General features: G+C 43.7%; 2 protein-coding genes across 4 annotated transcripts in view; one reads left to right on the top strand and one right to left on the bottom strand.

Moving 5' to 3' along the window:
* The window catches only part of PRR14L (proline rich 14 like), a 41,352-nt gene extending 23,364 nt beyond the window's left edge, over window positions 1-17,988 (bottom strand). The window contains exons 1-3 of one of the 3 annotated variants that reach the window (XM_016198527.2): window positions 17,805-17,988; window positions 7,850-8,369; window positions 2,185-2,257 (exon numbers count right to left, since the gene is read on the bottom strand). In XM_016198527.2, the coding sequence (XP_016054013.2) occupies window positions 2,185-2,257; window positions 7,850-8,320 (544 nt within the window). In that variant the 5' untranslated portion in view covers window positions 8,321-8,369; window positions 17,805-17,988. Of the gene's footprint in view, window positions 1-2,184; window positions 3,095-7,849; window positions 8,370-15,614; window positions 15,717-17,804 lie in introns of those variants that run through there. The other 2 variants (XM_016198525.2, XM_016198530.2) reach the window with 2 other exon arrangements.
* Window positions 17,989-18,855: 867 nt separating this feature from the next.
* Window positions 18,856-24,142, top strand: part of DEPDC5 (DEP domain containing 5, GATOR1 subcomplex subunit) — an 81,870-nt gene continuing 76,583 nt past the window's right edge. Inside the window, exons 1-4 of the mRNA XM_016198524.2 lie at window positions 18,856-18,906; window positions 19,596-19,713; window positions 22,021-22,108; window positions 22,519-22,565. Of these exons, the coding sequence (XP_016054010.1) occupies window positions 19,656-19,713; window positions 22,021-22,108; window positions 22,519-22,565 (193 nt within the window). The 5' untranslated portion in view covers window positions 18,856-18,906; window positions 19,596-19,655. The remainder of the gene's footprint in view (window positions 18,907-19,595; window positions 19,714-22,020; window positions 22,109-22,518; window positions 22,566-24,142) is intronic.

Below are 24,142 nucleotides of genomic sequence, written 5' to 3'. Positions count from 1 at the left end.
CTTGTTCTCATTTCACCTAAATGAGCCACAGCAGACACAGGACTGTAAAGAACCTCAAAATTCTGGAATATCATGCTAACTTGGGAGTACTGTGAAGGGGTCATATTTATAGAGAAGGAAATACAATGCACCAAAGGGAGAGTGTAGTAGCCTAGGTTCACTTACTAAACAACTTAGTGCAAGAATCCAAATTCATTCCTCAGCAAATTTATAAATTACCACAGAACACCGACGTTCAAGATGCCCCTTCAGAATAATCAAACTTAATATAAATGAAACTAGTAAAGTAATTTGTACAGTGCTCAACAGTGCAGACACTTAAAGGTAGCAAGGGCATATTAGATTTTCATTAGGAAAACTTTAATATGCTCAGGACTAGCAGCTATACTCTGGGGCAGAGTGAAAATTTTGGCAACTGGGGTCCCTAGAGAGTATACAACTATATGTCTAAGAAACACGATTTACTTCTCATTTCATTAGTAAATGATAAGCTGGTAGGCAGATGCTTGATCTTGACCTTGGCAAAGCAAGCTGAAATGCTGGTTATACTGCAGTAGAGCATGTGCATCTGTTTAATTCAGATTCATGGTGGCCATGTGTCCTGCTTGTGTGCTCCCAAGGGCTCAATTCTTCCACAGACCTGCCTTCATAGAACCTCCTTTCTGCCTTGCTATGACTGGCAGGGACACTGTACAGCAAAACTTATTTCCTCATATATAATGCAGGAACACCTTGGAAGGTTCTTGGAGGAGTGAATGGAAGAACATATCATAGTCAGGCACTAGGTCATTGCTGCTAAAAACTCTAGTAAAACCCCCATCTCAAACTGAGAACCCTGCATGTGGCTTTGGGGGAGGAAAAGAATTCATTTTACCAGTTTAGTCATTAATGAGGAATGGTATTAGGGCAGGGGGAAAAGTGCCACAAGTAGTTTATCTGAGGATACTTTTCAGAAGAGCTCATCTTACCCATGGCTCAATGTGGACGAGCACTTTAGGAGAGAGTAACCGGGTAAGTCTGAGAAGGTAGATTCCCTCGTAGAAAATAACTAAGGTTTTCCTGTTTAAAAGGCTAGTTCAGTTGTTAAATGAAAGTGTAAATTAACACACAGTAAATGTGTGCTTAAGCTGTGGGTGAAAATACAGCCACACACCAAAGACTCAATACAGCGATACTGGAGCCCCACTAAAAAGATCTTGTGGGCAGAAGGGATGGTGGCACTAAATGTATCCCTTGTAAGGCCCTGAGAACTGGGTGAAACTTATGCACGAAGCGACATTTCTCATCTTCAGAGCTTTAATCTATATTGGACAGCTGAGCCTTTGAGCCCAGAGAAAATGTCCAGCAGCAGGAAGCAGAGCGATAAATTGGGGCAAGTGTCTTTCCTCATAAGGTTGATTTGTACTTCCTTTCCTGTCCAGGCTGCCAAGAAGCAGAGAGTCAAATCTGACATTATAACAAGGTCATACAATTAAACATATTTGCTGTACTTTCATCTTTTTTGCAGTTCTGATTATTCTATATTATTAACCTTAACTATATGCTATATACATGTAGTCCTCTCTCTGAAGTTACCAAAGATTATGTTGAGCCTGGGGCAGGGAAAGAAGAATCCTGGCTCAGCACTCTTTTGGGCCTCAGCTCCTTCATCAAGCAAGCAAGCACGCAAGCAAGCAAACTAAGGTAGTACCTCAGATGCCTATGTCCAACCATTGCTTTGAGGAGCAAAATGAGGCAACAAAGGAAATGGCTTTGAAAACCCTCAAGATAACTTGGAGTGAACACCTTCTCCCTCCCTGCCCGGGAGAACGCGGACAGATGAGCTGCCACAGTGCTGAGCTGTACTGGGTGGGTTTCTCCCCTGTCTACATCAACCCTTCCAAACAGGCAGGTCCCTTTAATAAATTCAAATAGAAGATTATACATCAGCAATTAAGGTTCAACACACTGTCAAGAGAGAATCATTATAGGAAAAGTAGGAAGCAAACTACTGTCAAATATAAGGCACTGTTCCATAATACTAGGGGTCTTCAAGTACATCCATGGGCAACATCAAGAACTTTTATAGTTAAGTCCATTTTGCAAGGGCATATAATCCGTACATCCCCAATGCAAAATGGAAACTGTGAACTAAAACAGTGTGTGTAAAAAGTGGAAAAGAAACAATTTTAGAGAAATAAATACCTTTGCTCCTCAGACAATCCTCAGGGAGGTCTGTGCATAACAGTTCTTTGTGCGATGGCATTGGAAGGTCCTCCTGCAAGAAGATCAGAAGTCAGGAAGGACTCAGAGATACCTGAGTTCATGAATGCACATTATCCTCAGAGAGACTTCTTTATGACTCCGGAAATTCACTAGCAGTCACAAAGATTGGGAACTGAAGGAAACCTCAAATTTAAATAAGTATAATCAATAAAAACTTCCACTTCTCTAGAATTTGAGCTTGAAAAGGCTAGTTTCCCAAGATCAGGACAACAGGTTTAAAATGTTGGCCTGCAGATTCATACAAAACCCTATAAATACCTTCTGAATCAAGAAACAAATTGCTGCAATGTAATCTTAATTTCATTTGAAAGGAAAATATCAGGAAATTCTATGTATCTCAGTCCCTAACAATTCTAGATACATACTCAATTTTCTTCTCCAAAGTTTCTTCCAAAACTTTGTAGAAGGGCTATTTTTTTCTTTTCATCCCCCTTCACAGGAGGAGGGGTAAGGGAAAGCACTATCAATAGCAACCAGTTTCCTCCTACAGAAGGAATTCAGAAAACTGGGAAGGGGCAGTGGCAGAATGTGCACAGTGTGGCAGCAAATGGCTTGGAGCCCCATAAGGTAAGGGTTCTATCAGATTTACCAGCTAGGAGACTCTGATAGACCAAAGACGGCTGCTCACACTCAACTCCATCTGGGTCATTTCTTTTTCCCTGCCCTAAGAATAAAAATAAAATAAAAAAATTTCACAGTGATCTAACTGGTAAGCACAAGACTCACATAACATTCATCTAAATCTACAGATAGTGAAATCATTGCTACAATTTAAAAAAAATATGTTTTTATTGATTTTTAGAGAGAGAGGAAAGGAGGGGAATAGAAACATTGATGAGAGAAACATCATTGATCAGCTGCCTCCTGCATGCCCCCTACTGCGACTGAGCCGAAACCCAGGCATGTGCCCTGACTGGGAATCAAACCGTGATGTCCTGGTTCATGGGAGCCACTGGGCCACATTGGCCGGGCTGCAATTTGTTTTTCAAATCGACAACAAACACATTCTTTGCCTTGCCCTTCCAACACATCATCCCCCTGCCCACTGTTTTGGAATCAGCATCAGCTTTTGGTACTTCTCCCAAGTTTTGGCAGATTTTAGGAGGGTCTTGTTCATCTGTAATGTTATTTCCCATTAAAAACTGGCTGTATGTCCTGGGGGGGAAATGCAATTCTCTTATTCATTCCTATGAGGCTAGCTGAGAGCAGGAAGCACACACACACATACTTAAGGAGAGAAATGAATATACATCAGGCTTTCAGCTTTTATAAGCAGGGTATTCAGAAGCTCCTCAAAGGCCTGATGTATCTCTGAACTGTTAGACCCACTTGTAGCCAGACCCTGCTGAGCTCTCAAACCTGAGCTTCCTGAGCTGGAGACAGAGGAAGATGGAAGGGCAGTGATAATGACCCATCTTCAGATGGCGCTGCCTATATACTGAACTATGCAACAGTGGGTCCACAATACAGAGCAAATGAGACACTTCCAACTTCCTGACATTTGTGGAAATCGCCAGGATTACGTTCATAGAAAAGAGCACTGAAAATAAAGAAACTTTTGTATTTCTAGATGGATCCTTCACTTCCCTACATTTGCATCTTTAGAAAAGAACAGCTGTAGAATGGTAACTTTAAAACATCTTTACAGAGCTTAATAAAAAGGAGTTTTTCTCCATGTATCTCAATTCAGAGGAACAACTGATTTTATATAAGGCACTGATCATGTTAGCTAGGTAAGATATTTAATAACATCCCCCTACAATGAATAATCTAAGAAAACTGCTAAAATGATTAGGAGAAAGTCTGTCTTAAGCCTCAGCAGTATGCCACTGGTGCTTTGGTCACTTTTTTGTCACACACTTTTAACCACATGAGATGAGAAGAACCATGGGCCAACCATCACTGTGGGGACAACAGTGCCCTGGCAGACCTGGAGAACAGCTTATGGCCACCAAGTGTACTACTGAGAGTGTGAAGTTCAGATTTTTTTGCCTTCGAATTACTGAAAATGAATTCTTTCCAACAAGATTTCCTTTTAATCAAATAGTAAGCTCCTTCACACTACTGCAAATTTCCCTTAGGATCACAGACTTTTAGGGTGAGAAATAAGCTTAATGGGCATCTAGTCCAACAGCCTCTCATTTAAGTAAAGTCATAAAAATTGCAAAAGATTAGGTCTCTTATGAATATGCAATTAAAAAAACAAGTTTCTCCAAAAGCATAACATGCTTCAAGTGATCAACAGCCATTGCGTTTCCTTACTTGATATCCCTTCCAGATACACCTTCAAAGATCTGTAAAAAAATGTAAACCAAGCCTTTATGTTACAGCTAACAGACAATTCAGAACTTTTTCTGTGTCTGTACTGAGCACGATTAAAGTACTATATCCTGGAACCAAAGCTATTACAACATATTCAACCCAGGCATACATACCACTATGAGGGGGGAAAAGCAAAATATATAAAAATTTAAACACCCTACAGCTTATATCTAATCACCAAGAGAAACACGCAAGCAAGCAAACAAAATAAAAAGCCCCCACCAAGGACAATATAGTTTTCATGGTAAATCACCTGTTTGGGGTGTCACATGTCATCTCTTTATATCTTACTCTTTTTTTCCTCCTTATATCCTATTCTTAAATCAGACCCATCTTTTCCACATTCTGGCTGGTAATCTTCGCAGGCAAGTTTTCCATCTCTCTCCTCCACAACGCAGCGTTTGGAGCTGAATACGCTCTTTCATTGCTCAGTTGGCCTGTGCAGCTGTCCCTCCCACCGTGGTTCTCAGACACCGTCCATTCCTCTCCCCCTTTCCCCTCCCCTCCTGTTTCCCACAATAGGCACCTAGTTCTTTTCCTCAGTGTTGCCAACTAGATATGTTGTCATAATTTTTTATTTTCACCATTCTCATAGGTAAAAACTGGTATCACGTCTCTATGAGTGGGCTTAACCATCTCTTCATGTGTTTAAATACCACACACACACACAGTGAATTATCCAAGTCTTTCCTCCATTTTTCTATTGAGTTTTTCATTTCTCAAGGAGTTCTTTATATATTAAAGATATAAGCCCTTTATCTATGATATACATTGCAAAAATGTTCTCCCAATTTGTCAGTGTCTTTTGACTATGTTTGTGGTATTTGCCAATCTAGCAAGAGTTCTTATCTTAAGGTCCAAGATGTCAGGACTCTGTAAACCTTCTGAAATGTTATATCTGATTTTTCTGAGAGGTCTGCAGCATTCCTTCAGATTTCCAAAGGGTCCTGTGACCTGAGAATGACTAGGAGCTATCACTGCCATGTCTTCCACTGAGCCTGTGTCCAACAGAGCCAGTTCTGCTTGACAGCCTCCAAATTCTTGAAGGCTTCTCTAGAGTCTTTTTTCATAGGAAGACATGCCCAGCAACTTGGCCTCCAATGGTGTGTTTTCAGGTTGTGTCATTAGTGTGACTTTTTATCCAGGAATACATTCCTGGTTTTCCATACTCCTTCCACATATGACACCAGGCTCGGCATGAGGAGAGGACAGGATCCTTTGGCCAGGAACCCCAACACTGGCACATTGTTGCTTCCCCTCTCACCCCACACCCACCCAGCCCTGGGGACATCTTGAGCTCACCTGAGTGCTGTGGGGACAGGGGACTGTAAGTATGATACTCTAGCTATTGGCTAAACAGAGCACAACTACCACCCCTCAGTCCAGGAAGCACATTTCTGTTAATGTATATTAAGAGCAAATTGGCTTTCCTTGGCAGCCATACCACAAAGTTAATTCTAAGTGACCAGCTAACACCTGTAGTCTTCTGTTTCTCCAAAAATACCACTTTTGTTCACTTGTGGAAATCAGTTTATGGAACTGAGTACAAAATCTTACATTTATATCTATTAATCATAGTATATATTTACCTATGGTGGAATTGGAAGAGAGAAAAGCGATGGTTTTAAAAAGGAACAGAGAGAGACAGTAATCTTCCAGTTCTCAGGTTGGGTGGTACCTACATATATACATAGATGTATGTATGTTGTATTCATTATTATACTTCACAATTTATACATGCACAGTTTATTTTATATCGAACATTACATTAAACTTTCATCTTGTTAGACTCAGCCCACCATATCAAGAAGGAACCTTTAGATCCTGAATCTATTACCTCACTCATTTAACTATAATGTTAAGAGTAGATCATTACTGCATAAAACCTCATTATTACATTCAACTGTTACTTAATAATTTATCCATTCCTAATTATGGTCAACATATGCAGCCTACTACAATCAACTGCTCTGTAACCTGTGTAAAGAAATGATGAATTTATCAGGTGGAGAATGGAAATCCAGAGAATATAAATTTATTACTGGGTTTAGAGCAGCAATTTTCAACCTTTTTCATCTCAGGGCACACATAAACTAATTGCTAAAATTCTGCGGCACACCAAAAAAATATATTTTTTGCTGATCTGACCAAAAAAAAGATATAATTGTGATTCATTCATACTGGATGGCTACTGCTGTGTTGGCTGTTGTCATTTTTTTATTTGACAGTCTACGGCATACTGGTTGGAAATCACTGGTCTAGAGCAAGGGTTGGCAAACTACAGCCTGCAGGCCAGTGCCTGTGCTTATAACCAAAGTTTTATTTATATAGCCACACTCATCCACTTACATATTGTCTATGCTTGCTTTCACTTTACAACTCTACAATGGCAGCGCTGAGTAGTTTTGACAGATACAATCTGTCCTACAAAGCTTAAAATATGTCTTTACTATATGGCCCTTTACTGAAAAAGTTTTTTAACTCCCCATCAAGGGGAAAAAGTAAGTTTTCTAGTCCACTTGGCAGGTATATTTCTTTAAGAATTAGGGTCCATCACAGCTCACTAACCATTAATCTAACTCAACTAACCCCTCTTACTCTAAGTTCAAACTCATCAAGAGAGATTTGATTTCCCATTTCCTACCAAGTAATGATTCCGCTTTTCACTGTGTATTAAAGAACTGGCTTTCTGATTTATACTTCAGCCTCTCATGAAGTGGGTTAGCATGGGTCAGTCCTCTGGAGACCATCACCTCTGATGTACAAAAAAATAAAAGTCAAGTTTTTGCAAAGCTAAGGACTCCAAAAATATGGTGATCCTTCTAGGGTATCCATCCTATGAAGCCCTACCAGAATCAACAGCCTCCCTCAAAAATATTTCTGTGACATCTTACTCCATGATACTATCACTAATCATGACACTACCCAAACTTAAGGGAAAAGTACACATCATTTCTTAACATCAGATGCAGAAATACCATATGACTATCACAGAGAAACTCAGTATTGCACATACAGGAGCTGCTTCAGAGAAGTGACAGTTTTTCATTAAATAAACACTTCCTCTCTTCAAGGGTCTAATGTGATGCACATGTTTTAAAAGGTCATCGAAAAAAAGTTACCACCAAAATCAACATTCTGGAAATGGTTCAATAATAAATCATAAGCTACCTGTCAGCATCTGTCCTTTATCATGCGGAGTGTTGCTCCGGAAAACTGTCATTCACGTTCAACTCATCTGATTCAAGATATCGTTTCTTACCTGCCTTGGGCTGATCTTTTCTTCAGCGGCTGCAGAATGTTGACATGGGTCTTCCTTCGCTCCCTCACAGGGTTCTCTTACAATTTCCACCTGGTCCCCTCGATCTCTGAAGACCTTTAGCTCCATGCTCTTGGTTTTCTCTTCCCTATCCAAAATCCCAGAAGCCACAGAACCTCCTGCTGTGGGGTCCACCAGCCCACACCGCCCAGGCTCTCCCCCATGATCCAAGGTCTTAGAGGTTTCTTCACAAATTTCCGCATGAGTCCTCTGCAGCTCCAAGGGCGCTGCCCTACTCTGACTTATGAGAGAGCTTGAGGCTCCAGGTTTTACATCTGGAATCACACTCGGCTCAGGGTCAGCATGAAGCTCTTTGGAGACACTTACTGGGAGTTCAGAGTATAATTCCTGTACCACGGCAGACATGGAGGAATCAAGTGGAACTGGCTGAGTCTCTACTCCGGATGACAGCATTAGGGCAGATGTAGATTATGGAGTCAAGTCTTACATCAAACGGTTCACCCTGACACAAATCAAAGGAAGGGATAAAAGTTTAAAACTTTGCAGGGTAGAAGAAAGCTGTCGCAGCTCAAACTGATGAAAATAAGGACAATAAATTATACCTCAAATGCCAGCATTATCTGGCACCAAGAAATTGTCCTCAGTAGATTGAATTTGTGGAAAAATAAATTCCTGAAACTTTTAATAGACATCTGTCTAATTTCAATTCAAATACTGCTTTATGAACAATTCTCAATTTATCTGGAGAGCCAGCAAATGCTGATGAGAATACATGTCCAAGCATCCAAGGGATAGACCTGATATAAATTAAAAGATCAAAACAGTTTTCTACTTGTTTTCAGGGCATGAACCTTGCTAGTTTTGTTCAATGCTGTATCCCCACTCCCTGGAATAGGTACTTGACACACAGTAGGTACTCAGTAAATATTTGCTGAATAAATATATACCAAGGGACTCTGAAGAATTTGATTCACTGGCTTTTCTTCATTAAGATACTTTCTGAAAGAAGATATAGAGAAAATGGAATTCCATTCCTTCACTCTTATCAAACACTTGAGCTATATCTACCTAGGCTGGCACAAGACACTAAACAAGGTCTTCAGGAGAATCCTTCCTGACTTTTATTTAGCATCTTGAGATTTTCTAAGTGCCTTCACAGACACCACTCATTTGATTCTCACAATAATTCTGTGAGCTAAGTAGGGCAGCTATCATCTTCCCACTATAGATTTTAAAATCACACCTGAAGAGGTTAAAAATGACCTGCCTAAAATATTACTTGGTTATCTGAGAGGAAGGAGGGGGATACTCAGGGGATTTCATTTGAAATGGGAATGTTTAATTTCCTGCATTGGGTGATGGAAATACAGCTTATTTGCTGAAATAATATTTATATCTAAGTAGGCTCTAATATTATATAATTAAAGTAGTCAAAACAAACACACACACACAGAGCTAGGAAATGGTACACTCACAACCAGGGTTTCCTGGTCGGTAAGTTTTCCATTTTAGTCTACTAATAATGTGTGCAGTTTCCGCAAAACCCACTTTGACCTGACCAAGGTGGAAACTGATTAACCAAATAAGACACTGCATGCTTTCACTCTTGATGTTTTCTCTCCCTACCCTAAACAAGGAGAGAGAAGATGAGAAGTATTTGGCAACTCAGAGTTCATAACAAGGATTTATTGAAGGTATTAATGACAAATCCTTTTGGCCAAAATGCACATAGAAAAGTGTTCCAGAAAGCCAGCCAATTTCTACTCCCACTTCCTAATGTCCAGCTTTCCCCCCAAATAAATGTATTACATACCAGTAAAATCCAGTGCAGGCTACTAAACTATCTCAACTTCTCTTCACCGACCACAACCAGATGTCTGAGCAGGAGGGACTTCCCAACATACCATGTAAATCTTTACAACTCAGTTCCCTTGGTCCCTGGCTCCATTCACCTTGATTATCTGGGGGAGCCCACAGATGTCACCTGTACAAAGGCACATGCTCTAAGTGAAGAGGCACCCACTTTGAATACTCCTGGGTTGACCATTTTTCCTCCTTGCACAGAAGATCCCATCCTTTCTCCTGTGCTGTTTGGACCGAAGCTGGGGGCTGAGGAAGGGCAGCTGACAGCTCCTCTCATTCTGGGCCCTTCTGCCTTCCTCTTGGTTTCCTAAACTGCGATGGATGGTTTATTCAGGTTTATCCAGACTTCACCCACTGCGTGCCCTTAGTATTTTCAAGGAACCCTACTCAAAGGTAAAGGATGTAACACTGCACTGCTTAATTAAATACTAGAACTTGTAGGAATTCAGGCTGCTCGTCCATAAAGTTTACGTCACACAGGAGGGCTGATGAAGAAACCTGAATCCAAAAAAGAAGCAAAGAGCATAGGGCGAGAATCATGTGAGAGCACACAGTGCTCAGAGAAATGCATCCTTTTGGAGCTACAGCCTTTCCCCTTCTCCTCTAGCTCCGGGATATTTCGGGGGGCACTTTAGACTTTAGGCCATTTTGTGTGTGTGCACGTGGGGGTTAACAGAGATAAAGCGGAATTGCTATTTGATGGCCCCCAAAAGGCAGGAGGTGCTCAATTTTAACTTGGTTCAGTTTTCCTTCTCAACAACAAAATCCAGTTTTTGGTTGTCACAACGCAGTATCAAGACCAGATTAGTGCAGTAAGGGACACTGTGAAAGGACAGGTCAGTTGATGGAAATCAGCTCTGTGGGTCTGTCCACCTGCTTCTGCTCAAGAGCTCTTCTCCCTGTGTGCCACTGAAGTGGGGGTGTTCTCAAAAGTTTAATCCTTGATACACTTCCCTTTTCAGGCTTCACTTTTTTGATGACTTCACCTTAACTTATCTTCTCTGCTCTGAAGATGACTCAAAACTGTCCCTCTGAGCATAGGGTGGACCACATGACCCAGCAAGTCCACTCCTAGTTATATATCCACACAAAAACTTCCAGGAATGCTCACAGTAGCACCATTCATAAGAGCAAAAAAGTGGAAACACCTCAAATGTCCATCAATCGATGAATGGATAAACAAAATGTGGTCTATCTGTATAATGGAATATTACTCAACTATAAAAAGAAAAAAAGTACTGACTTATGATACAACATGGATAAACCTTGAAAACATCACAGAAAATAAAAAGACCACATATCATGAGATCCCATTTATATGAAATGTCCAGAGGAGGGAAACCTAGAGTCAGAAAGTAGATTAGTGGTTGCTTAGTGCTAGGAGAGGTGGAGAAACAAGGAGTGGCTACTAATGGACAGAGTTTCTTCTGGGATCAATAACGACATTTTAAAATTGACTGTAGTGATGGCTGCATGTGACTATGCTAAAAACCACTGAATTGTACAATTTAAGTTCTTGAATTGTATGGTATATAAATTATATCTTAATAAAGCTGATTAAAAAAAAGAGCAACCTATCCTAAGCCCTAACTTTTTTTCAAGTTCCTGACCAGTTTTACTCACAAGGATGGCACCCCACAAAAACTAACGTGTATAAAACAGAACCCATTCAACCCGACAAATCATTGAGCCTTACTACATGCAAACAGCTATGAGGAACAGGAATGAGAGAGGCCCTCAGTGAACTTACGTGCTTATGTTTGATCCTGTTGCCTCTCAGTAATGATATCCCCACTATCCTAGAGCTCAGACACGAACCCCCAAGCATTTATATCTTGCCTTTATGGACTCAGATCCAGCAGTGTCTCTAGCAAATCACACTCCTTTCTATCCCCACGGTCCTAACTCAAGATTTTGTTCTGAACACAAGCTCATGCAAAAATACACATTTGCTAAACACCTTTATCACAAACAGGCAATACTGATAATCACACAGACTGGCTCAAAATACTCCTCAGAGAAAAGAGCACGTTAGCTTTCCTCTGCCTCCATATATACTGTAAACTTGCATTGGCTAAAACAGAATTTTAAGTGCTTTGATTCCCAAAAGATAACTTCCAATATACAAAAGCCAAACACCACAAAGCTATCGTCTCTTGATGCTCGTTTGGCAGAGACGTAATTCTAAGAATTTTCAACCTGTAAAGCAATGAGGCACATTGGCTGTTGAAGCAAAACAGACACTCCCTCCTTTGCTCCGAGCCCAATTCTGGGTCCTCAAGTTTCTCAGCAGTATCTGCAGTTGAGTCACCAAGAACAGCTGGGTGCCTTGGCTGGAACCCTCAGAGGTGGAGTAATATTTAGGTGTAAGCCCATCGTAGCAGTTTAAAATTATTCTCAGCTCCCTAGCTTGCACCACCAAACTCTTCTCTCAACTTTTGCAATCTATTAAGTTATTGGCAATGCCACAAGATTGCAGGCAAAAAACTCCAAGTTTAACCCTTCAGGTTGTTTAAAACAAAGTACCTGAATGCAACAGAGCAATTAAAAATGTATAGAAATATACCTCTACAAAGCAAGGTGCCTGAGATATTTTATCAAACTGCATGAACACCAGGACCCCATACATTTAGGGAAAATGTATGTGCACATAGGAAATGTTTGAAAGAATATAAATCCAACAGTGGTGGAATGATGGGCGATGGAAACAGTGATGGGTGATGGAATCACAGATAACTTCACTGTATGTTGTGCTTTTTCCTCTTCTTTACAATGAGTATGTATCACATATGTTGAAATTTTTTAAACATTATTTCCCGGGACCCAAATATGTAGCAATAAATAACTGTAACTGTATTGTCCCTTTAATTTATTAGTATCTTCTCAAATGTCAGCTCTCTGCCTCAACCATAAAAGTTTTTACATTAAATGTTCAGGGAACTTCAAGTAAGAGGAAACAGTGACTAACACATGCTTATAAAATGTAGGTTAGGATCTAGGGTTTAATCCTTACTAATGACTTATAACCAACCTATTGGGTGAGGATACCATATAATTATCTAGTTTGAGGTATAAGCAAAAAAATAACCCAGAGATTCTCGAACAACTCTTAGCAGCTGCTATTGACTTGTCATCTTTACCATAACACAAATAAGACTTAGATTGTTTAAAGAAGAGATTTTTCCTAAGGAAAAAAATGACTGATATTTATAGGGAGCACGCAGTACAATTCTTCCAATAAAAGTAGAAATTCTTTTGAACTGAGAACAATCATCTCCAGATCTTTGTGTTTCAAATGCAGAAGCAGTTCAGGGAGCAGTCTAGATGCCGGTTTTCCAGTGGGGAGACCAGGGTCCCTATCCTGTCATGCGGTGTACTAGCTGCTTGGCCTGGAGTGTGTCACTAACTTCCTTAGGCTAGTTTTTCACATGTAAAATTAACAAATTAAACAGAATAATCTCAAAGGTCCTGCCACCCATAAAAACCCCATGACTCTTAAGTAAAACTTTTCTATTTCACTGTTTCAGCAAAGCACACCTAGAGAAACCAACAATGGTGGTACAGAGCTCAGACTAATCCTCACTGCACATACTCAAGGGCAAACAGGTAATTTAAGAACACTTAACATACAAAAAACATAGAAAGCTTTTAATGTGTCTTCGGGCAACTTGGCAGTGTTAATTCCTATCCCACCAAATAACAAAAGCAAGGGGGGGGGGGGGGACACAACCAGTGAAAGATAACATTTTATCTCTCACTCTCATTAAAATACATTTTATAATACTAAAAACCTGACAAAGTGGCAATTTTTACTTTAGTTGTTCAAACATTCCCCAAAACAAAAGTTCTGGGGGTATAAAGTTTGCAGCACTAAAAAAAAAAAAAAAAAAAAAATAGGGGGAAAAAGTCAAACAAAGAAAAGAGCAGAACAGAAAACCATGTGCCCCCATCATCGAGTCTGAAGGTTCTCCTCCCTTTAATTCCAAATGCAAAGGAGGCTGCTCTCAACGAAAAGAACAGTTAATAACACTGGGCGCTGACAATGCAATAATGACCAGGCTCTCAGAAGTTCACAGCACTCCTTTCACCTTGAGAAAGGGGCTTTCTCTTCCAAAGATCCAGACACTATAGCCAATCCCTCCATGAGGGAGTTAGGAGAAGGGGCCTCTTCTTGAGGAACAGAGAAAGAAGAATCTTTTAACCAGATCTCTAGATAAACTGAAAGTGGGGCAGGAAAGCCCACATACTAAACAGGGCCCCACTCTTCAACATGGAGTGTGCAGGAAATCTCAAACGCATCGAATACTGCCTCCCTTTATTAGCATGCAGAAAAAGAATCCCTGTCTCCACATGGGGAGTGAAGGAGGGAAATGCTCCTGATTTCTAACTGACAGGTTCTTCTGCATAAAAGATTGTAATTTCTTTTTCAAAGGAAAAGAAACCATCTGTGCCGCTCTAAATATATGGCAGGAAAGAGTCGTCCTCTCAAAGGTATTTTTCTTGGGAGAGCAAGAGAAACAGGTTGGAATCTCCCTCTTTGGAGGAGGGGGGGCCCGTAGCTAGAAAGAAGCTTTTTCGCCCCCAGAGCGAGTAGAGGGAATGGGAGAGGACATCTCTAACCAGTGAGGAAGTGGTGGCTTCTGTGAACAAAGAAAAGGCTGGCCTCTGGTATCAGGTCTCCCTACCTCCTGGAATACAGACTCGTTTCCAAAAGCGAAGTCTATTTTCCTGATTATTCTAATTGAGGCCCTCTTTGTTAATTGGGGGAGTAGAGCAGGATCTAAGGGGATTAGAAGTGCCTCTCTCCACCCCAGGGGGGGAAAGCCTCCTTTCTTGTGAGAAATGATGGGTTGAATGCTTGCGATGGGGGGTGGGGCTGGGGGGCTGGGGGTGGGGGTAGATGAGAGGAGACATGCATGGAAATATCGATTTCTCTGTAGAAGATACTAGTTTCCTTCGAAAAACAAATTAAGTAACAGTAACAGCAACAACTGACAAAAAGGTTACTACTATGCACTAAGCACTTACACAAATTCTCCTTTAGCCTTTGTGACAATTCTACCCAAATTAGAGATGGGCTGAGTGAGAGAGGCTAAGCAATTACTCAAGGTCACAAAGATGGGAAGTGGGAGACACAGGCTTGCAACTATCACACTCGCAACGCCCATCGTGCAAACGAAAGGAGCTCCCTGCTCACCAGGAGACGCGGGGGAAAGGAGCGAGGCGCCGAGCCTCCGTGGGCAGGGCTGGGGGAGGGGAGAAAGGCTGGCTTCTAACACCACGAAGTAAATTCGGGGTCTTCCTCCCTGAATCTCGGGGTGAAGGTGAAAAATAAAGGAGGGCAGGTAAGTCTATCTTTCACAGGTAAGGGAGATCCCCTCTGTCTGCTTTTCGGCAAGCTGAGTCTCGCTCTTGGCCTGGGGGGCTCACGCTGACCAAACTGGGCGAAAAGGTCTTGTTTGGGGGTTATTGCACACCCTCCTTAAAATAAGTTCAAAACCGCCCTCTCGCTCGCACCCCGGGAGCGGGGCTTGCTCCGCTGATAAAGGCACTGGCGCCGAGGAAGAGCTTACGCCACGGCAAGGGGCGTCGCTCTCCCCATAGGAAGTTGGGGGTCTCCTGCCGCATCGAGGTTGAAGGGGAGTCTCTCTCCCCCGTCGGAGCCATGACTCGGTGAAGCCGTTTCCCCCTCGCGACGGGGGCCTGGTCTCCTCCCTCTCCCCGGGTCGTTCCGCCGCCCGCAGTATAGCCTCGGTTCCCTTCGGCACCCAGAGAGCGTGGGGGCCGGGATCCCCCTCAAACTGCACCTCCCGGCAGATGGTCCTCTTAGGGTGGAGTGGGGCGGGGGGCTGCGCCCCAAGCCTTCCCGCCCCCGGCCTCTTACCCTGAGGCCTGCTCCGCGGCCCGCGTTCGCCCCGCCGGCCGGGCCTCTGCAGCCGCAGCCCAGCCGCCGCAAAGTCTACCTGAGTACCGAGTCCAGAGAGCCCAGGGGCGCTCCGGCCGCCGCCACCTCTACGTCTCTATGGTACGCCCCCCCACCCCTCCCCGTACTTCCTCATCCGGGGCCGGAGACAGCCAGGCGGTTCGCCCAAGTCCCGCCCCCGCACGGTGCGCGCGCACTCCTATGGGCGGCTCTTCCAGCGTTGGGCCTCCGCCCCCGGCTAACCCGCGTCGCGGTCTGTCCCCCGCTGCGGCCCTGCTCTTAAAGCGGAACACACCGTTTACCTCGCTCCTGCTGAGCCCGCAGGGTACAGTGTCTGTCGCGCCAGCACCCTGGGTCAGGCCACCATTTCTCTGCCCTGCAAGCAGATGCACTTTAATTCTCCCTTTTCTGACCAACACATATCTTTGAACCAGCCAACATGTGGCCCCATGTTGGCAGAGATAATAGCTGTCCCAGCTTTAGTTAGCGCTGGAGATACACAAACCCAAATGCCAAGACAGGCTGGTAAGTCAGGACAAGCGCAATAGGGAAAGAGAGGGCCCAGCAGCTTACAGCCACCTAATAAATCGCAAAATCCTATCTTCTGAACCAGGGACAGTTCAGAGTAAATGGTTCATACTTCTCCCCAACCAGAGGATAAATAAATCACCCTACTCGAGGACATAAGCAGCAGAAATCCAATTAGTGCCATTTGCCAACCACATCTAAGAACAGCTGAGGTTCAGGGAATAAATCTCATCTTGGCATAGCAGCATAAACGTGATGAATATTCTATTGAGCTCCTCCACTAAACTCCCAGCCTTTAAGTACCCTCAAGGCACCCGCCCCCCCAGGTCCCGGTTCCCTGCTCACCCTCCCAGGAGCACACCTAGGCCTTTCCCTGGCCCCTCTTCTTCCCCCACAAGCACACTTGCAACCAGGGAGCAATGGTGGCAGCAGCTCGTCCTGTCCCAGGCAAATCCCTTGAACCTGTCCCCAAGGCCCCCTTTTCTCTGACTTCTTAGTGAGCCAAAGCAGCTTCGTGGGGGCTCATTCCCCCACCTAGTCCCTCTCCTGTTGCTTCTTCTATCCTAGGCCCTTCCTTGTTTCACTGTCTCCAGCTTTAATAAACATCCTCTAAAAATCACCAGGACCTGTACTGGGAAACTTTCCCTGCACAAAGTTGAGAACCCACCCGCTGCCCACCGGCCCTAGGCAGACCCACTCAGGGCCAGGTTCCCCTTCCTGTGACAATCCCAACCCTACTGTTTACAGCCTGTGAGTCCATATGTCCTCTATATACACGTGCAGTTCATTTCTAGGCTACTACAGATGCTGCTGGGATGAATTAACTAGAAATTCACTTTAAAACATTTCTACGCTTATAGAATCTGCTTCCTCAAGTACTTCCTCAAGCAACTGTTTATCTATAGAAGGGGATCTGAGAAACGCAGTATTACTGATTTGTCCTTCTGCCTCAGGCTCTAACATGACTGCACAGCACCATTACTGATCTTGTCTTTATTAACTATGTGATTATTTTGTACACCATGGATTTTTGTATGCATTTTGATTTGAAAATATTGCATTAAAAATAGTATTTATCTTGCTCACTGAGTTTTGGGGTACATCCTGGAGGTGGCTGTAGCACGGTGGTTGCAGAATCAAGGCAGTTGGTTTCCCAGTCTGGGAGCTCCAGCCTCCCCTTACCTTAACCAGCTTCAGACACGTTTTTTAAAAACCCAAAACTCGTTAAGGTGTTTCACAAGTTTTTTGCCAAATTGAAACGTGGGATGTTTGCATTTCTAAGATATGATACCAACTATGGACAGCTCTCGGGAGAAGGAATCGTTCCCCTGAGGAGCAGGGAGCAGAATCCCATTAGCTGCCTCTGGGAGGGAAGGACTTTCCCATCAGCCACCGCTGCTGAGGATGGAAAGCAGCCTGGGGGACTTGGGTGTGTCCCTGAATTGGCAACATAAAAAAAAATCTTCTACATATGTAACATTTTTGTCCCTGAAACAATCTGCAACTGTTGCAGTCCACTTGATTAGATGTTTCCCTTAAATATAAAAAAAAAAAATCACAATGATTTAATATTTAACTTCCGAATCCTAAAGTAAAAGCATGGATGCTTAAGAAAGCTCTTACTTGTCTTGCCTCTCCCAAGTCTCCTTGTGATATGCAAGGCTTTTTTTTTCTTTCAGCATTCAGAATTTTCCTGAAAACCATAGTCAAACCGATGGAGCCGGCAACTTGTCAGGAGCCTTAGGCCAGTTTCAGGCACAGTCCACACCGCTCTGATTTTCTCCTGAGGGAGAGGCAATGTCTTGGCCGATAAAGGCTTAGGCTGAGCCCTGGGGTGTGACATGAGTATGCTGGTTAAACGCTTAGCCTTCGGAGCCAAGTTGGACTCGATCGAGTCAGGATCCGTCCTTGCTTCCTTCGGAGGAGTTTCGTGTCCCCAGCCTGTTTCCTTGTGTGTGAAACACGATGGTATTTGCCACCCAATAGGGATGTGGCGATGACATAAGGATACATAGGAAAGCTATGGCACCAGACCAGCACAAATGTCACTTGGGGTTTGGAAGGATCTGAAAAGCCCCTCAAAATGGATACTTCCCAGCAGGGGCGATCGCATTAAGTCGCACGTGCTCAGCCCTTGGCCGTTTACAAAAGTTCTCCCACCAACTATTCTCTGCCTCTCAATAGCCCCGGTGAGACCAGACCAGGGTCCAAACCATTCCCTCTATAGATCCGGGTGAGACTCCCGAGTTTGCCTCGTTGAGGGATCCCTAAGTTGGACACGGAGATCTTGGGCTCGGATTTGTGTAGGAACGTCTAGAAGGCGAAGATTTCCTCTACGGGGCTTGCGGTCTTCCGGACAGCAAGCGGGAAAAGCGTGGGGCAGAGGGGAAAAGCCGGAGGCCGCACGCGACGTCACGCCCCCGGCGCGAACCCCGGATGAGGAAGTCGAGCGGACAACGAGAGGAGGCGGAGGCCCGGCCAGAGAGGCCCGGGGCGGGTGGGCGGGAAGGGGGCGGAACCCCGGGGCGGAGCCACCGGAGCGGCGCGGGTTCTCAGGTGAGCGCTCCTCGGCTGGGGCGGGCCGATCGGCGCCTGGGGCTCGGGCGCTGAAGCTGCACCGGCTGTCGGGGCGTAGGCAGGGCGTCCCGAGGAGGCGCGGGGGACCTGGCGGGGGTCCGGTCCTCGGGGCCCCGGCCTGAGGCGGGAAGGGGCTCCGGAGCTGCGGGTGAGTGGAGCTGCCAGCCGGGGCCCGGGGTTTGGGGAACAAGAAGGGAGAGCGCGGAGGCTGTAGTTCCGAGTCCTGGCCCCACCCCCAACCCGCTGTGTGACCTTAGACAAGACTCTCCCTCTCTGAGCCTCAGAAGCCTCAGCTGTGGAATGAGTGTCTGGAGGGAGGACCCGCTGAGTTTTTATAATGAGGTTCGGATAATGAACCCTCGCCTTCCTCCCATTTATACTCTATTTGCCCAAGACGTTGTTGGCTAAACAGGAACGGCGGGAGTGCCTCTCAGGCTCTGAGTGATCTGGGCCAAGTCCTTTGCTGTGGCCCAGGCTTTCCTCATCTGCAGAATGGGTATGCTTCCCTTTTACGATCTCTTTATTACTTGGAGCGTTACTGGTTTAGATGGGGGCAAGGTAATGATTGCCCCATTGAAGTTTTCCCTTTAGGAGTGTGATAGAGAGAATGGCTTCCTGGAGGCTGGCCTAGAGCGTGGCCAGAATTCCCCTTCGTGCCCAGATTCCCTGGTTTCTGTTTGTTCTCCATCCCTCCCCGTACCTGGAGGCGTGATTTCACCCCAGGGTTGGTGCCACCGCTTAGCCGAGCAACAGCAGTATTTTCAGCAGCTTACAATCAATCAGACAGCAGTTGCAAGGAAAAGTCTAACAGCCTTTTGGTTTGTGTTTCCATGGCAGGGAGGCAAGATGACTTCTCTCCCCCAAGCTTGGAACAGCTGAAGGAAACAACGGGACAAGATGAGAACAACAAAGGTCTACAAACTGGTCATCCACAAGAAGGGCTTTGGGGGCAGCGGTCAGTATTGATTGGTCTTTGGGAGTTGAGTAAGTTGGCTGAGCCTCTGGTGTGTCCGGTGCCTTGAAAAATTACACACTGGCTCATGTGACTATGGAGGCTAGACAGGCAACTTGTCTGAGCGAAGTGGCAAGCATCAGACAGTAAGTAGTGGGAGTGCCGGAGGAGCGGAGAGCGCAGGCCTTTTCTAAAAGCATTTGCACTCTGACTTTTAAGGAACATTGTGAATATTGCCAGTTTACTACCCTTCATTTGTTTGTATTTTTTTTATTATATATTTACTGTATATGTTCCATAAAATTCCATTCTGCGCTGGTTTGGCAGAAAAGAGAAACTTATATTCAAGGAGAGAGAACTAGCCATATGTGCGTAAGACAGATGTGATCAAAGCATGAAGCTTGGCATGGCTCTGAGGCACCGTGAGAAAGGCCAAAGACACAGCACTAGACTCCAGAGCATGAGCTCTGCCTCTAACCTTCCTTGTGACCTCCAGCAAGCCCCTAGTTTATCTTATCTGCAAATCTGTGCACTTTATGTAGTTTTTCTCTCTCTCTGAGCAGTTTGAGTCTATAAATCTGCAGAATGGGATGACACTTAGTGATAACGATTTTTTGTTTTGTTTTTGTAAATATATAAGTTTCCTTTCTGTCCTAACAACCTGAATTGCTTCAGCAGTTGGAATTAGTAGCACAAGTCTTTTTAAAAAGTGTTTTTTAGTATGCATTTGCTCCAAAGGCAAGGGCTGCCAAAAAGGAAGAAAAATAGTTTCTATGTCATAAGGTAGTTGTGGGAATCAAGGTAGATAATGGTTGTTAAGTATTTAGCAGAGCACCAGGCTCATTAGTGCAGTTCAGTAATGTAGCCATTATAATTACCACGACAAAGATATACTAGGCATTGCTATAGTTGAAACAATTTCTGCTAAAACATACAATCTGTGGCTAATATTACACTTGGTATGCAGTCGATGGTGCCTAAACATTGGTGAAGCAGAATTCAATAGGCAACAGAAATAACGTTTGGTAGAGGGAAGGATACAACAGGGCGGGGCAAAAGTAGCTTTACAGTTGTGAGTACATGAAACATAGAGTTTATTCTTGTATTATTACCTATTAATTATTGTATTATTTTCCATATGAACAACTGTAAACCTACTCTTGCCCCACCCTGTATAGTAATATACACGATGTATACGAGTCTGCTTTTTCATGTTGAGGAGAACAAGGGACCTAGGTGCTGTACCCAGTTTCCTGTAGACTATAAATAAAAACACATCCAACAAATATTAGGTGCATACCTGTGCCAAACATGTAGGTTGTGAATATGACAAGGTCCCTTGTCCTTAAGGGGCGTTCAGCTTGATGAGACATATATGCAAAAAGGAAATGATAAAACGAAGCAGAAGAAATACTTCATTCAGACTATGGAAGTTAGGGGAGGGCTTCACGGAGGATTTGGCATAACACTGTCGGTGAATGTATCACATAAGCCCTGGCTATTGTAGCTCAGTTGGATGAGTGGCGTTCTGTGCACCAAAGGGTCGCCGGTTTGATTCCTGCCCAGGGTGCAGGCTCAGGATGTTTCTCTCTTTCTCTCCCTCCCTCTCCCTCCTCTCTCTAAAATCAATTTAAAAAAATATGTAACAAATAAAATTTGGGGTTAACCCAGTGTTTTGCTTTCCCAGGCAGAATTTTTATTGGATCTGATTATATTTGAAATCTAGATATACTTATTTGTCCTGACTTTAGCATAATTAAAGGTCATGCCTCCCCTCCCCCCCCCAAAAAAAATCACTCCATCTTTATGGTTCTGATTATGTTGTATTTGAAAGAGTTCTCCCCCACTCCCAATGTGGGATGGGTATAAAAGCATATGAAACCATGTCCTCCCTTTATTTTAAGGTCTCTTTGGATCTTAATGTGAACTGATATCTGAAGATTTTTCCTGAGCAGGTGCTGCCCTCCAAAGTACAGGGCATTTTATTTGGCTTGATTTTTAAGACATATGAGAGGGGTGGACTTTAGGTAGTAGGAGCTCTGGACTAGTCAGTCATCAGTCCTGGCTGTGCTCTTACTAACTGTCTACCCTTAACCTAGTCTAGGTTATTTCCTCATTTCTGCTAGATCCAAAGATTTATTGTGAGGATTACATTAAGACAGTATTTTTGGATAATTTTGGATAAATATAAGGGATTGTCCCGTGATACCAACCTGGTGGTATTGAGAGGACCCAGCATGAGAACATACATCCCAACCTGTCACCCAAGTGAGTGTGATTTCTGCTTGGGATTGCTCAATTGTCTTTCAGATGATGAACTGGTTGTGAACCCCAAAGTGTTTCCTCATATCAAGCTTGGAGACATTGTGGAGATTGCTCACCCCAACGATGAATACAGGTGAGTGTCTAACTAGGAGCAAGGGAGTGTCTAACTAGGAGCTAACTGGGTGGCTGTTTCCAGATGATATTTTGTTTAAGGGGCTTAAAGGGCAAGACAGCTCTTTACTTTTGGATAAAAATGCTCCTGCCCTCTAGGATTTGGTAAACCAATAATCTTTTAAAAAAGTGGTACATTTTCTGTTTTTAAAGCCATGTTGACAACTCTATGAAAAATTCTGTAACATTTTTCCATTCCCTTGAGCACAGGGGCAGAGTTTCTTTGTTTCTAAGGGAACTTTCTCCCATTGTTGTGCTCCTTTCAAGTTATAATACATCCAGAGTGGTCTGTTTGCCTTTGGGGGGAGCGGGGTGAAGGAAGCTAGTTACTGCTTATAGCATCCCATTTCTTGTTGCTTTTTTTCCCCCCAGCCCTCTGCTTTTGCAGGTCAAGTCACTTAAGGAAGATTTACAGAAAGGTAAGAAGGAATTCCATCTCTTTTTTCTAAGGTGTTTACACTTTACTGTCCCAGAAACCTCTCTTTACAACCTCAGGGTATGAGAGCACAGTACTTCTCTCCTTATCAACTTGTGTCCCCTCTTAAAAAATGGTCCGCTATGAAAACAGCCAATGAATCTCACTTGTCAGCATCTGGCACTATCTTAATTTAGTGTCAGCAGGAAAATTAATCTGAAGAGGTGAAGCTTTACACTTAACTCCAAAATAAGTGTTGGCAAAGCATGCTTTCTTAAATATTACATTTTTGCACAAAATATTTGTTAACTGCCTACTCTGGTGAGGCAGGGAAAGAAACATATAGATCGTTACCTACAACATGTGCAAGGCACTGTCCTGGGAGCTTTATGCAATTTCTGTCCTCCAACCAATTCATTCATTCATTCATTCATTCATTCATTCATTCATTCATTCATTCATTCAAGTGTGACCCAAAGTGTGCAAAGTTAAAGCCTTCAACTGCAGCTGAGAGGAGAGGGCAGGTGTGGTATACTAGGGGATAGCAGAGAGTCAGGAATCATGGGCTGCCTCCTCCCCAGGGTTGGAGAGTGGCCTGGGTAGCCTAGGGCCAGGGGAAGGAGGCAGAAACCTCCCTCTGGCCTAGGTCAGGAGCCCAGAAGTGCCCCATGGCTGAGGGGGCAACAGCTCAGGAAGGGGCCAGAGGTTCAGGTACGTGAGAGCCATTTCGGGGGTGTGGCGTGGGGGGAGAGGTGCCCTACAGGAGGGGCCACCTGCCCCAGTGATGGAGCCAGGCCTGAGAGCCCAGGCTGGTGGGCTCAGGAGGACTGAAGAAGTTTCCCACCAGCTCCTGAGTGTATGAGGATTCTTAGTCTCAGCAGGTAAATTGGCTTGTCCCTGAAGTCAGTAGGTGGTGGAGCCAGAACCTCGACTCTGCTTCCTCATTCGGGACCCAAATCCTTTCTTTTTCTCCAATGAGTATACCATGCTCATCTAGAAACCAAAATGTTAATGATTAGCCAATAAGATAATGCCTTAAATAGTACTTAAAAGAAATTAAAAGAAAAAACAGCAGAAAAGAAAAACCTTCTCATTTGTTTTAAAGGATTTTGATGTCAGCTACTTTTTTATATTTCAACTTAATGGGAAAACATTCTATAAAACCCAAATCCTAGGATTGTCGTTCTTACCCTCACCGCGACTCCTGCCACCTGTGTGTTTCTTATTTACCAGACCTAAGGACTCATTGTGAAATTTCCTTCTGAACTGTCATCGCTACTTCATTCCAAAGAAGACAGGATTTATTCTTCTTCTGAATGTTCACAGCTCTGAACTTTTTTTCTTTGAACTTTTTATGTTGCTGCTTAAATTATTTCCTCTTTCTCTGTGTGTCTCATATCTTTCTGTCTCATTTTTTAATTGCTTGGGCTCAGGCCTTATTTTACCTGCCTGTGTCACCTGAAAAGCAGAGAATTCTAAATTTTAGGCTCCTAGAAGACAGAGCATGTATGCCTTGTCCATGGCAAAGGGTCAGTTGTGTTGCTTGTTGAATGTCTGAGTGTTTGTAGATTAAAAGATATT

Source organism: Miniopterus natalensis, chromosome 20 (assembly GCF_054644295.1).
Source record: "Miniopterus natalensis isolate mMinNat1 chromosome 20, mMinNat1.hap1, whole genome shotgun sequence".
NCBI lineage: Eukaryota > Metazoa > Chordata > Mammalia > Chiroptera > Miniopteridae > Miniopterus > Miniopterus natalensis.
This window is presented reverse-complemented; position numbering and strand designations above follow the sequence as displayed.